Raw genomic sequence first — 14,560 nt, 5'->3', positions numbered from 1 at the left:
AGAGAGATTTAGATATACTCCTAATGTCTCAAAGCATGAATTATATATATATATATATATATATATATATATATATATATATATATATATATATATATATATATAGATAGATAGATAGATAGATAGATAGATAGATAGATAGATATATATATATATGTAGATAGATAGATATATATATATGTAGATAGATAGATATATATATGTAGATAGATAGATATATATGTAGATATATAGATATATATATATGTAGATATATAGATATATATATATGTAGATAGATAGATATATATATGTAGATAGATATATATATATGTAGATATATAGATATATATAGATAGATATATATATATATATGTAGATATATAGATATATATAGATAGATAGATATATATATATGTAGATATATAGATATATATAGATAGATAGATATATATATATATGTAGATATATAGATAGATAGATAGATAGATAGATAGATATATATATATGTAGATAGATATATAGATATATAGATATATAGATATATATATATATATATATATATATATATATATATACAGTGAACCCTCGTTTATCGCGGGGGTTACGTTCCAGAACCCCCCGCGATAAACGAAAATCCGCGAAGTAGCGACCATATTTTTTTATATATATTTTAAAGCATTATGAACTCCCCACACTCTTATTAACCTTTCCCATACTCTTATAAACACTTCCTATACTCTTAAACACTTTTTACACTCTTAAACATACGTAATTTTAACAACATATAAAATTCTAATGGGTACTCACCATTGAAGATACTGTAGCTACCCATGGGTTCCCCAAGCAAGACCAGCATCAGAATCTCCTTGCTCCAGCCGGTGACGTCACCGGCGGGGATCCCCGGTGCCAGAGTAGCTGGTCACGTGACCGCCAAAGCGTGCCGCGCGTGCGGGTATAATCAGCTACACCTGTTGATCACGTGACCGCCGAAGCACGCCACGCTTGAGAGGCGTGGCTTTCGGTTTCTGGTTGTGCTTTATAATGCAGCCCGATAAATGGGCTTTTCAGTGTTCCCGAGTTGGTTTTGAGAATAAATATCTTCTCGGACGAGTTTGTGTCTTGCCCGTCATTTCGTCCATATCAAGCAAGAGCCCCGGCTCTTGCTTGCCGGGGTGACACCGTCACAATTTCGGTCTTCGAGGCCGGCCGATAGGCACAGTGTGACCGGAAGGGACGAGGTTCTCCTGACCACGTGGCCCTTGACTTGGTTTGTCCGCACAATGTGGGCGCTTTCAGGATGAACTTTAGCCGGGGAGCGTTTGGGCGCCCCGGCAAGAGCCCCGGCCACAAAAATATTTAAAATAATAGTATATAAAAATACATTTATACCGCAAAATCCCGCGATATAGCGAAAAATCCGCGATATAATTTTACATATACTAGCGAGAAAAAACCGCGATGTACCGAATCCGCGAAAAGTGAACCGCGATATAGCGAGGGATGACTGTATATATATATATATATATACAGTGGAACCTTGACTTACGAGTTTAATTCGTTCCGTGACCGAGCTCGTAACTCAAATTGCTCGTATCTCAAATCAAATTTCCCCATTGAAATGCTATTAATCCGTTCCAGCCCGCCAAAAACCACACCAATTTTTTTTTAAATATACAGTATATATAAAAATATCTCGCGCTTTATATTTCACCTGTATGCAGCATACAAGTTGGCAGGATGGCCTGGACTGGAGGTACGCACACTTGACTCTAAAGTCTAAACTGTCCAGCCTGGGTTTGAATCCCGACCCAGCTATAACCTGTCATGGGTGAATCACAGGCAGGGTGATTCATCAATGTGTGTACCGCTAAACTGGGCGCCCCGTTTGCGTCCCATTAGTTGTTGGATGTTAAGGATCTCACCGTGTTTTCCACAAAGAGAAGGCGAGCTATCGCCGGCACTCTGAACAAGTTGTGGCCTGGCATGGCATGAACATGAAAACATGAACATTAAATGTTCGACATGAACATGAAATTTTCCGAAATAACCAAAATGCGAAAACAAAAATGCAGCGCTATACGACAGAGATACGTACTGTACTTGAACGGCAAGATAACCACGTGACCAGAACCTACCTGGCGGCGTAAACTCGAAATAACCAAAATGCGAAAAAAAAAATGCAGCGCTATACGACAGAGATACGTACTGTACGTGCACGGCAAGATAACCACGTGACCAGAACAACCCACCTGGCGGCGTGAACTCGAAATAACCAAAATGCGGAAAAAAAAATGCAGCGCTATACGACAGAGATACGTACTTGAACGGCAAGATAACCACGTGACCGGGTGGCGAAAGCTCGTAACTCGGATCTCGGCTCGCATCTCAAAGCAATAAACTGCCGGAGCGACGGCTCGTATCTCGAAAAACTCGTAAGTTGGGGCACTCGTAAGTCAAGGTTCCACTGTATATATATATGTATTGTTGCGGATATGGGATTTGCATCCATCCATATCCGCTTTTAAATATTCCCCTATTTCCTCAATACTTCCCAACTATCCCCAATCCCCCATTCCCTAGTCCCATTTTCTGTAAACAACACTCTGTCGACCCGACCTCCCCCTATTTCCCCCATTAAATGTCGTGCCCAGGTTCACCGCATCTCATGTAAGACAACTATAGGACATCTTGCTAGTTAATTCTTAGTCTGTCAGTTAAGGACTCGTTTCCATTAATTCTGACCCTTCGTTGCACCAGAATGTGATTGTATGGCACCGTTAGGAAGTTTAGGACCTCCCGATACCTCCCCGCAGCTCTTCCTCACGGTTCAGCAACAACAACAACAACAACAACAACAACGGCAGCGGCGGGCGCGGGAAGTGCGCGTCCTCACTCCGGCTTGGTTGGTAGGGGGTGTTGGGAGGGCATCAGGCCTTCCCAACGAGCCGCCATCGAACATGTGCTCGACGGGGTTACCAAATAGGGGCTCCCTGTCAGCTCCTCGTCAAGGGCGGAGCCCGGTAACCCCCGCACCCAATGGAAGCGGCGGACCGGCCCCAGTGGGGCGGAGCCAACCAGCCGAGGGCGTGTCACTCCCCGCTGAGCATGCGCAGGGAGAGGGAGGTGACGTCAGATGCGCGCTGAGCTTGGAGCAAGCAAGACCACCTCCGAGCGCTGTGAGGCCTCCCCGCATCTTCTGGACTGGACCGTGCTTTATCCTGTCCCCGAGCCAAGGTGCACCTTGTGCCATCAAACTACCTGTCCCTCCCTGCCATCAATCCCTGTGTAAGTCAGCCTTGTTCCGTTTGTCTGTGGTCTGTCCGGGAATAGATAAGATTGTATTTAAGTGCCCATCTCTTCTGTCTTTTACCTCACTCTGCCGTGTAATCTACCCCCTTTTCTCCACCACTGTAATTATACCCTCCTCCGGAGGTCTTGAGAACTGTACCCCTTGCGTCGTTTCCTCTTTTCCAGTCGTCGTGTCCTTTCCATCATTGATTTGGCATAGCGCGATTTGGTCAACGTCTGGGTGAATCGGGTGAGTTGGGGAAGAATCGGGGGAACTGTTAGGTCGCGGCAATACCACCGCTCGGTAAATAACATCTAAACCGCGTCCGTAACAATATATATATATATATATATATATATATATATATATATATATATATATATATATATATATACAGTGGAACCTTGACTTACGAGTTTAATTCGTTCTGTGACCGAGCTCGTAACTCAATTTGCTCGTTTCTCAAATCAAATTTCCCCATTAAAATGCATTGAAATGCTATTAATCCGTTCCAGCCCGCCAAAAACCACACCAATTTTTTTTTAAATATGCAGTATATATAAAAATATCTCGCGCTTTATATTTCACCTGTATGCAGCATACAAGTTGGCAGGATGGCCTGGACTGGAGGTACGCACACTTGACTCTAAACTGTCCAGCCTGGGTTTGAATCCCGACCCAGCTATAACCTGTCATGTCGGTGTTTCACAGGCAGGGTGATTCATCAATGTGTGTACCGCTAAACTGGGCGCCCCGTTTGCGTCCCATTAGTTGTTGGATGTTAAGGATCTCACCGTGTCTTCCACAAAGAGAAGGCGAGCTATCGCCGGCACTCTGAACAAGTTGTGGCCTGGCATGCTCTTCTCCTCTGCCGTTATATACGTCCTCCTCGGCATCTTTTTCCAGAAGAGCCCTGTCTCGTCACAGTTGAAGATTTGCTGGGGGATGTATCGTTCGGCTTCTATCAGTTCGGCAAAAGTTATAATAAAATCTTCAGCTGCCTTCACATCTGCCTCACCAAGTCGACAACACGCACACCTCGCTCATGTTTTTCTACGATTGCGTGTTTTATATCCAAGCACATCATCCTCTTCTTCTTCTCAGTACTGCCCTTGGCACTCAAATACTTAGGACCCATGGTTAAAACTAAGAAATTTTCCAAAATAACCAACATGCGAAAACAAAACAGCAGCGATATACGGCAGATATGCTTGCACGGCAAGATAACCACGTGACCGGAACCCACCTGGTGGCGGCTGGCGTAAGCTCCAAAATAACCAACATGCGAAAACAAAACAGCAGCGATATACGGCAGATATGCTTGCACGGCAAGATAACCACGTGACCGGAACCCACCTGGTGGCGGCTGGCGTAAGCTCCAAAATAACCAAAATGCGAAAACAAAACACAGCGATATACGGCAGAAATGCTTGCACGGCAAGATAACCACGTGACCGGAACCCACCTGGTGGCGGCTGGCGTAAGCTCCAAAATAACCAACTTGCGAAAACAAAACAGCAGCGATATACGGCAGATATGCTTGCACGGCAAGATAACCACGTGACCGGAACCCACCTGGTGGCGGGTGGCGTAAGCTCGTAACTCAGATCTCGGCTCGCATCTCAAAGCAATAAACCGCCCGAGCGACGGCTCGTATCTCGGAAAACTCGTAAGTTGGTGCACTCGTAAGTCAAGGTTCCACTGTATATATATATTAGGGTGGGCTTCAAAAAATCAAAATGCAGAGTTTCTCCGGGACATGGTCTATTTTTGTTCCTTTTGGTGTCAAAGGAAACCACACCAAATTTGAATGGAATCCAATAATATTTAGGGGTACCACATCAGTGATGAATTTTCCCCCATGCAAAAATAGGAATTCCCATTTTTTGGGCTGTATATACACAAAATAAATACATAATTATATATATACATTAAATATAATATTAAAAATAAATATATAGTAAATATACATTAAATAATAAATATACATAAATACACATTATACATTATATATATACAATATATTATACATACAGTTTTGAGACTTCCTATGATCACTATCTGGGCAATTTTCATGCATGTTTTGCACAGGTTTCCGGGGTCAGGGGTACGCTTTTTTAGTGTGTAATATGTAGGCCTAACTTATTGACTGTGGCTCTTTTGTAGAGAGTGACCCTGTGGAGTAAGAATTAACAGGATTTTACCCACATTCTTGCTTATTTTGCAGATATGGCATGTGCTAGTACCAGCGTTTCATTGAAAACTCGGGCTCAGGATAATGTGTATCTCATTGGGTCCACTTCTGGAGATGCCATCAAAGGTGCCAAGCTCCCGACTGTGCATCAATCTCTTGTCCTGTTTTTCCATCACCTGAAGAAGGAGAATCGCACTGCCCGGGAGAGTGCAACCCTCACCATTGAAGAAGTTGTGAAGTTCTGGGAAAAAGCTCACCTACCTACAACGACGAAGCAGCACTGCATCCATCGTTTGGAGAGGCTATATGAAGAATGGAGGAGCCTCCAAAAAGGTGCAAAGCGGGGTGGTGCGACCCAACAGAAAAAGGAAGCATCCTTCAAGGCCTCCTTGGAGAAGACGTTTGATCTTAGGCATGCAGATTCGGAGGCCATAATCACCAACCCCGAGGACAGGAAGTTTCTTCACGATCAATTCTCAGAGAGGAAGGCTTCAATGGGATCTGTAGACACTGTGTTGGAAGCAAAAACGTTCTTGTGTGTTTGAAAGATCAGCAGCCACGAGATGATTATCGTGAACTCCTAGAACTGACTGTCATCTACATGGGAAGAATCCCACCTCGTGGAATCCGGATCATGGCTCCAGGAGCAATGCACAGAGCCAGATGGATGGCAAAAGCACTATATTCACTACAGGTGTTCATGTTTCGGTCAGAGTTCCACTTGACACTTCGAGAGGCGAGAGAACTCCGAGCCTTCAACATTTTTGTCTGCCTTGTGTATGTACAGGCTTGGTTTCGGGCTCCACAAGCTATTGAGGCTCCCCTGAATGACATTAACCTCTTCAAGAAGTTGGAAAAGTTTGAACAAATCAATCAGAAGATGGCTCAGGCAGCCTTGAAGGCACTTGGCCGCCACACGTGGTACATGAGCCCAGTACTAGTGGCATTTGCATTCTTTGACACCAGAATTGACAAAGAAAGCAAGATCAATATGATTGAAGCATTGAAAAATGACGGTGAAAACCCCTCTCCAAAGAGACCAGCTATCAAACGAGGAACCGCCCTGTCAATCGCTGGCCTCATAACAAAACACACCAAGCATTTCTTCAGCATCCTAGGGACCCCAACTGATTGGATGGATAAGGATCCTGGTTCATGGGAGCAAGAAACCAGCTTTCAGGAAGCAAAGAAAGCCGCCAGTGGCTTAGTCGTGGTGAACGACAGGGCAGAAAGGGGTGTCGCATTGATACAAGACTACAATAAGCTCCTTACAAAGGATGAAGAGCAAAAGCAAGCTCTGCTCCAAGTTGTTGCTGCTCACAGGAAGATGTACCCCGATGCCAAGAAGGCAACAGTGGTGAAACAGGCCCAGAAATAGGAGTTACATTTCTCATTATATTTGGGTTTTTTAATATTATGTGATATGGTGTCTCTTCATTTTATGAACTGAACATTTGGATTGTTATCATTGAATTTGAGTTTTCATAGCAATATAGTGCTACTTGTGCAGCTATTCTAACTTGTGTTTGCTAGAATACAAAGAAAGTGAGTGGAGGGTGGATTTTCATAAAACACACTTCTGGTTTTGCTTTCGATCCATATATAGAAAAGTTTTGTACACACCTTTAGTTTGAAGGCTGATGTGGCACCCCTAAATAAAATCAGATTGCTTTCATATTTGGTGTCTTTTCATTTTGGAACAAAAGGAACAACATAAAGCCATGTCCCAGTAAATATTTAAAAAAAATTATTTTGAGCACCACCCTAATATATATATATATATATATATATATATATATATATATATATATATATATATATATATATATATATATATATATATATTGTTACGGTTTTTAGAACCTTCACTAGTAAATATTAGTAAATGTTTCTCTTATAAATGTTCCCCTGTAAATATCCCCATCAATTGGCTTGTTAAAGATCGCACCCTAGTTAGTCCATGTACAACACGTAGCGAACTATAGGACCTCTCAGTAGTTATTTCATTATTGTGTGTTTCAGTTAAGGATCTGTTCCCAATAGTTGAATCTGCGTTGCATGAATCAAATAAGATAGGCCCCTTTCAATTTCCCCAATCGTCTCACCCGCGCTACAAAGTAGCAGTCGGGCGGCGTTTGCTGCTCCTTGCCTTGATTCGGTTGTTGGCCCCAAACTGCCATTGCGCACGCGGTCTCAAGCCAAGGAAGAAGGGGGCGGGGCCGCAAGAACAAGGTGTGGCACGTCGACTCGTCAGCAGAGGTGGAGTCGGCGAGCCCTTTGCCAGCCAACCAGCGCCGCGGTGAGCCAACCGGTAGGCGTGTCATCAGAGCCCGCGGCTTGATTCCATGCGCAATAAAAGCGGCTGCGAGGGACTGCTTGAGAGAGTCGGGTGAGAAGGTACGAGAGAGTCGGGTGAGAAGGTACGAGAGAGACGAGTGAGAAGGTACAGATGAGAAGAGAAGGACCTGGAGTGCGCGACGAACTGGCGTCTCCCCCATCTGGTTCAAGAGAGAGAGAGCGTTGACACGAGCCATTTATTATATACGGCGCATCCCAGTCCCATCGCTATATGCAATGTCCGCTCGCGGTGAACGATACGCGCTCGCTGCCTGCCAGGGTTTTCCCGCCACGACGCGAGTCGACTCCTGGAGCCGGACCTCGACGCCTACCGTTTGCCTGGGCCTTCTCATTCCTTCCAGCCATTCCTGCCTGCCATTCCCTGTCGTGTGAGTATGTTTGTTGTCCTGTACTGGGGAATAGTATAAGACTGCTTAAGGCTGCCCTGTGTCTTCTTCTTCTTCACTATACATTACCTTTCGTTTCTTCTTTGGTTTTGTATATAGTTAATAAATATCTGGTATTCCTTTACTTTGGTTTCTTCTTTCCCCCGATCGCTTTAGTCCCTTCTTCCCATTGAATACCTGTGGCGCGATTTTGGCCAAACGCTTTATAGGCGAGTTTAGTCTCTTGATAACGGCCCGAGTCGCAGATCGTATCGCTCGGCGCAATCCAATCATGCTGCGGTGGGAGTATTTCCTCGCTTACGGCCGGTGGTAGTACTTAGGTATTAAGACAAATTGGACTTACAACCCTATTTACCATCGACCGGAAGTGACGTCATACCCCCAGGACCGGTCGGACGGCCAGCTTAACAGGACAAGGGGATTAACCCCCTCCCCCCCCCCCCCAAGGGGACAAGGGGATTGCTAACAGGAGTGCCGTCCCCCGGATCCGTAACAATATATATATATATATATGTATGTATATATATATATATATATATATATACATATATATAATTTAACAGAAAAATCCAGTAGTCATTGCTTTTGTGAAGTGCATGAAAGACAAGAACAAGCTGCAATTCATCCTCGGAGTCAGAAGTGTCAATTTCATTGCGTTCAGGTTGATCTGGTGAAAGTGAAACATTTTCACATCCTCCGCAAGAGCACAGGTCTGTGCACGGAACCTTGTTAGCCAAACAAGACGAGGAAGAATCGATTAAATTTTGGTAAAGATCCGGTTCCGGTTAGTATAATTATTAAGTGATTCTTCACCATAAGGAGATGGGGACAAAAACGATACATAGCAGGATATCTCAAAAAGTTGTGGACGGATGATTTTGATTAAATGTGATTCTGTATTGTGATTTTTCTGGTCTACTCTGGGTTACAAAATGTAGACTGTTCAACTGGCGGATGTATACTCTCTACGGAGTGCCGTTCGAATTGAACGTTGCTTTCGGTGGGAAGTGTTAGGATCTGCGATGGCATGCCATCGACTTCCCTGTAGCCTTTCTCTCTTTTTATTTTTTTTATTTTTTTTGGAATCTTGCAGTGATTGCATGCTACATGCACAGGAGGAATGTGTGGCTTGTTCCAGCAAAATTCAGGTCATAGTTTGTGATCGTTGGGTAGAGGCTAATTAGGGATAGCATTGGCCTCATTAGTCATATAAATACTGCAAAATCCCATGAGGAATGCAGCTTCTGAAGAGGATTAAGGTTGGAAGTTGCTATTGGCTCCCACAGGCGAGAGTTTGCAAGAACGGACGAGTGTCTGGCGATGCATGCATCATCAAACCTTTACACCCTATAATTTATACACATCCATTTCTTCTGATATTATTTTTGAAATCCTTTAGTTGGCTTTATTAATTTATGTATTCAAACTGTAAACTGATGCAGATGTTATTGCTTTGAATAACACATGACTGGTTCATGGTGCTTTCGATCAAGCCCGATGCTTCTCCAAAGCCATGTGTTCAGTATCATTTGTGGATCATGTGATGCGTGCTGGGAATTCTCCATTTGACTCGGGTTTAACTTATTTTGATCAAGTGTCTTGTATAACGTCTACCATATTTGGGTGAACAAACAGGATTATTGACTTGCTTCCTTTGATATCCATAGAAACAAACAACAACAACAACATGCATTTTAAGGCCATTTTCCCTGCAAGAGTGGGGGTTAGCCTTGCGGTCCCCATGACAATCTTCTCCATTTTGCCCTATTTTCTGCATCTCTCCTTGTTAACCCCCTGGCCCGCATTTCTTCTTCCACCATCTTTAGCCAAGTCTTTCTCGGTCTTCCCCGTCCTCTACTTCCTTCTACATTCATTTCCATCACTCTTCTCAACCAGTCACTTTCATCCTTCCTCAACACATGACCAAACCATCTCAACCTGAATTTGATATCCATAGAAAAAACGTGTTATTTTAGTTCCTCATCCGAAGTTCCTCTGAAGACATTACTATTTGACCACAATGTGTGCACTGGCATCACTTGTAAATGGGGTCTGTGTTGCGCTCAGAGTGGGCCAGGTTGGTAGCTTTCTAAATGAGCGTGTGTTTTTGCACCGTTTGGGTAACTCGTCTCTTGGTAGTAGCGCCTGCATGTGACTCGGGTTACCCTGCCAAATTTGCAGTGGAATTTGGCCAGTGTGCTGACACCCCAATCCACCACTATTTGCAAAAGAAACTTTGATCTTTCAGGTCCGCTAGCAGAAAGGACATCCAGCGTAGAATCTCTTTCAATGGATGGCACGGCACAAACCACTCATTGATTCGTTGCTGAACGTCCAAGGCACCAGGATGACTGTTTATTGTCAGGTTTGAAATCAAACCCAGAGTGGACGGCTGAAATGCGTGTGTGCTATGTCTGAGCTGGCCTGTCTACTCAAAAGAAGAAGCAGAGTAAATGGTTGATTTTCATTAAAGTTCCATTTGCAGTGCATTTGGAAACAAGAAGACTAGAATGGCACTTGGTAGATTGCATACCTCTGCCAGGCTGAACATTTTACATTTTGTATCCCACTGATAGGCTGGATCTGCATCCACATATTACTGGGGAACCCAAATGCAATTTTTTTTTCTTTCTGAAATCCATTGAAAATCATAAATTCCAGTACAATTTGATGGGAATTATTTTTAGTTCACCTGGAACGAGGTTCAGGGTAGCTTATGCGATGGTGCGTCGTCCGTCAGTCCGTAAACACTTGCAACTTCTCCGAAACCGCTGAAGGGATTGTGACCAAACTTGGCACAAATGATATTTGTTGTGTTGTGACCGTGCTGTGTTGATGTTCTGCCCCCAATGGAGTGGTGGTGGGGGGAGGTGGTGGAGGGGGGGAGGTGGTGTGATGTGGTGTGGTGTGGTGGCGAGGTGAGATCGGATGCCAGCAGGCCAACAGAGTTGTTCGATTCACTGTTCAAATCACCTGTGTACATGTGCTGGTAGCTCGGTAAAGATGGTGTTACAGTTTTTAGTGACTGCTGTTTCTTCCGCTTTTGAGGGCAGGGATATCCTCTGTTGATCATGGTGGATAACCACAAGATCTAGCCATCTCTTGTTTCAAAACGGTGTTCTGTAAATTGTTCCAAGCATGAAAAAGAACATTTTAGGCCCAATCAACACTTGGGTAATTCGACCAACCCTTGTCCACTTTCTGGCAAACTTAGGGTCTTTCAGTCATTGGTTTGCATGAAACGATCTCTGTTTGTATGTGTTGCTATATAACCAAACCAAGGACGCACCGACTAGGCATATTTGTGGAAAATCGAAAATTATTCTCCGTTTCATCTATATCGTACCGCGATGTAACCCGTAGACAATACGGACATGGCAGTCGACTTATAGTGACGTCACAGCTAAGCGTGAATAAAAAGATCTCGATTTTTAATCACAAAATTAACCACTTAATAAATTGACACCTATTTACAGGATATCAAGGGATAGATTAGCGTCGAGGTGTTCTGAGAGTTTGGGTTCCCCTTTAATCAAAATCGAATCATTTCGTCCTTGTCACACACCTAACCTGTCCATCAAATTTCTTCCAAATCCGTCCACAACTTTTTGATATGCCATGCACAGACAGACTGGTGAAAACATAACCTCTATCCACCTTTGGTAAATGTAAAGAATACTTTAAAACTGGTTAAACCTAAAGTGTTTGCAGTATTATTGTTATTTATTTATTTATTATTGTTGTTGTTGCCTCTACAATAACATATAATTCATTGCAGGTGACATCGTGTACCTACGGCCAGAGAACTCCTTCGACAATACACATGCAGAAGTCGGGAGCATTGTGCTGTCCTTGTACAGTGGTCTTTTTGCTTACGGAGGCTGGTGAGGTTGTTCACTCGTGCCGAGCCGCTTGCACCCGAGTACCGACGGCTTGTCATTGTGCTGTGTGGACGTAGAAGAGGGTTTCTGTTGTGTTCTTTGACATGTCGCTCTCATGTTGGGTAATCTTGCGTTTGGGTCGAAGTCGAGCTTTGTTCCATTGTGAATAGGAATACAATCCCGAGCTGGAAATTAAAAGTAAAATTGCTCGTGCACCACCAAAGGAACTGAATAGTCAGCGGAGTTAACACAGCATTCGTACAGTTCGTTGCTTTGAACGTTAAAAATATTATGCAGATAATGTTGCATGGTTATGAATGTTTGTTTATTTACTGTTTTGCTCTTTCAGGAATTACCTGAATTTTGTGACCGAAGAGATGATCGAGCCATTCAAGTAAGGTGGCCCTGCTCCTTATTTCCTTGTTTTGAGTATTAATTTGTAGGCCGGTTGAGACAATTTTTTTTTTTTTTACCCTCACCAGAGGAGAGGGTATTGCATTTCAGTCCGTTTGTTTGTCTGCAGAATAAGTATGCTTTTCTCTGAAATCGTTGGTCTGATTGACAGGAAATTTTCACCATAGCTAAGATGAAATTCCTTGAGAATCCTCTCGGGATAAATTGGTGGAGAAAACAAAAATAGTGATGTCATCATCGCTCATGTGGTTCGGTTGCCATATTTCTTTTTTAACATAAAAAACCACCAAAAACCCTTTTTCTCCAAAACGGCTAAACAGATCGGGGTGAAACATTGCATGCATGATCGCATACCCAGGACAAACAAAAAGTTCCACGATCATGATGTCATAAATCACATGGTATGGCGGCTATGATTTTTTTTGAAGAATAAACCTTCAAAAAGCCACTCCTCCAGAACGGCAGAACAGATCGAATGGAAACTTCACACATGTTCCCCATGCCTTCGGGATAACATGGCGTCCATGAACAATTCATGCGTCATATGGTTTGGTGGCTATATTGGATTGAGCGAAAATCTTTAAAAAAAAATTATGTCTCTTCAACCACTTCATTGATCGTGTGAAGCTTCAAAGTAATGTCGTAGACATAAAACGGAACACGTGTTTAAAAATTCAACATGATTGGTCTTACGGTCTGGCAACCAGAAGTTGTTGTTTGAAGAAGACGAAACTCTACTATATTATCTTCTCCAGCCATGTGAGTTTTCAATGTATTGTTATGAATTTGGGGTAGGGGGGAATATCTAGATCCAGGTAGATCTGCATAGGTAGGTGCTCCGATGATCGTGATCGAAGAACCATCTCGATGTACAATAAGTCAGGGACCGGTAGCCCGGATGTCGGACAAGTTGGATATTTGTCTGTTACGAGGGGGCGGGGCATGCTAATTAATTCAGGGGCTATGGGTAAAATTCCCTTGTATGTCATCCCCCTGTCGTTATCCTGTTGCCCCTTTTGGCACCGCACCACAGACACTTAGCTAGGCCCTTAGCTGCGCACATTAATTAATTTCCCTCCACCACAATAAGACTTGCAGGAAGAACAGGCAGGAAGCCCGCAGCCAGCCACATCAGCTGGCCACTGATTGGTGGAAGGAAGCGGCAGACTGAATGGCCACCGACGGATGGCATGACACGAAGGGCAAACAGCGCTCGGCCAATGAGAGGACACCAACGTGATGAGAAGTCGAGGGGCACCGTGCTGGTTGGGGGAGAGGAGGGCTGACGTCACGTGACGGCGAGTAAAACCTCTCGCTCGCCGGCATTTTCCTCTCTTCCCTTGGCCCTCTTGCTCTGGACTATCTGATTGAGCTCTCCCCTTTGTCCTTCTCCTGTTGGCTGCCTTCCTGTTTGGACCTCCCTTCTGCCCTTGCTTTTCGTTCCCGTTTTGGAGTTTCGCTTCGAAAGACGTTGGAGCGCCGACGATTCTCTTCCCCGGCGTTCACGTGCGAACGGCGAGCGTACGAGCTGCAGCAGCCGGGAGACCATTGCTCGCTTGGCGCGAGAGTCCTGGTCAACGGGAGGGTTTGGGGGAGGGGTGAGGTGCGTGTGGAATGCCAGCAAACGGGGCCGGGCGGTTCGCGCTGACCAGAGCCGCGTCCGACGGAGCCTGATCGACCCGACACTGCAGACAGATAAGATGCATCTGTTGTGAAAAACCAATTGGGTCCACAACTTTAGTCCATCTGTTGGTTTAATTCCATTAAGACCATGACATCATTCTGTAAATACAGGAAATGCAATCGGAATAAGGTTTGGCATCACATGGGTCCATTCATAACATTCAATGCAAACAAGCTTAATATTCTATGCAGGCGTACCGTTAGCGAGTCCACTTGATGTAACATGTCACAGGAGAAGTCCCCCTGAGCACCGACCGCAGCGGGTCTTATAGCCGCGCCCCTAGCTGTGTCAGCGAGCAACGATCATCACCTGGGTTCAGCATTAGTACGAATACGATTTCACTACATTCTCCTCACTGTTAGAATTACACTG

General features: G+C 44.1%; 1 protein-coding gene across 3 annotated transcripts in view; it reads left to right on the top strand.

The window, feature by feature from the left end:
- SLC7A5 (solute carrier family 7 member 5) overlaps window positions 1-14,560 on the top strand; it is a 147,230-nt gene that overhangs the window by 61,125 nt on the left and 71,545 nt on the right. For all 3 annotated transcript variants that reach the window (XM_068128800.2, XM_068128801.2, XM_068128799.2), the window contains exons 4-5: window positions 11,988-12,093; window positions 12,440-12,484. In XM_068128800.2, coding sequence (XP_067984901.2) covers window positions 11,988-12,093; window positions 12,440-12,484 — 151 coding nt within the window. The remainder of the gene's footprint in view (window positions 1-11,987; window positions 12,094-12,439; window positions 12,485-14,560) is intronic.

This window comes from Myxine glutinosa, chromosome 9, assembly GCF_964187855.1.
Source record: "Myxine glutinosa chromosome 9, kmMyxGlut1.1, whole genome shotgun sequence".
NCBI lineage: Eukaryota > Metazoa > Chordata > Myxini > Myxiniformes > Myxinidae > Myxine > Myxine glutinosa.
Note: the sequence above shows the minus strand (reverse complement) of the source record. Positions and strands in the feature narration are given on the sequence as shown.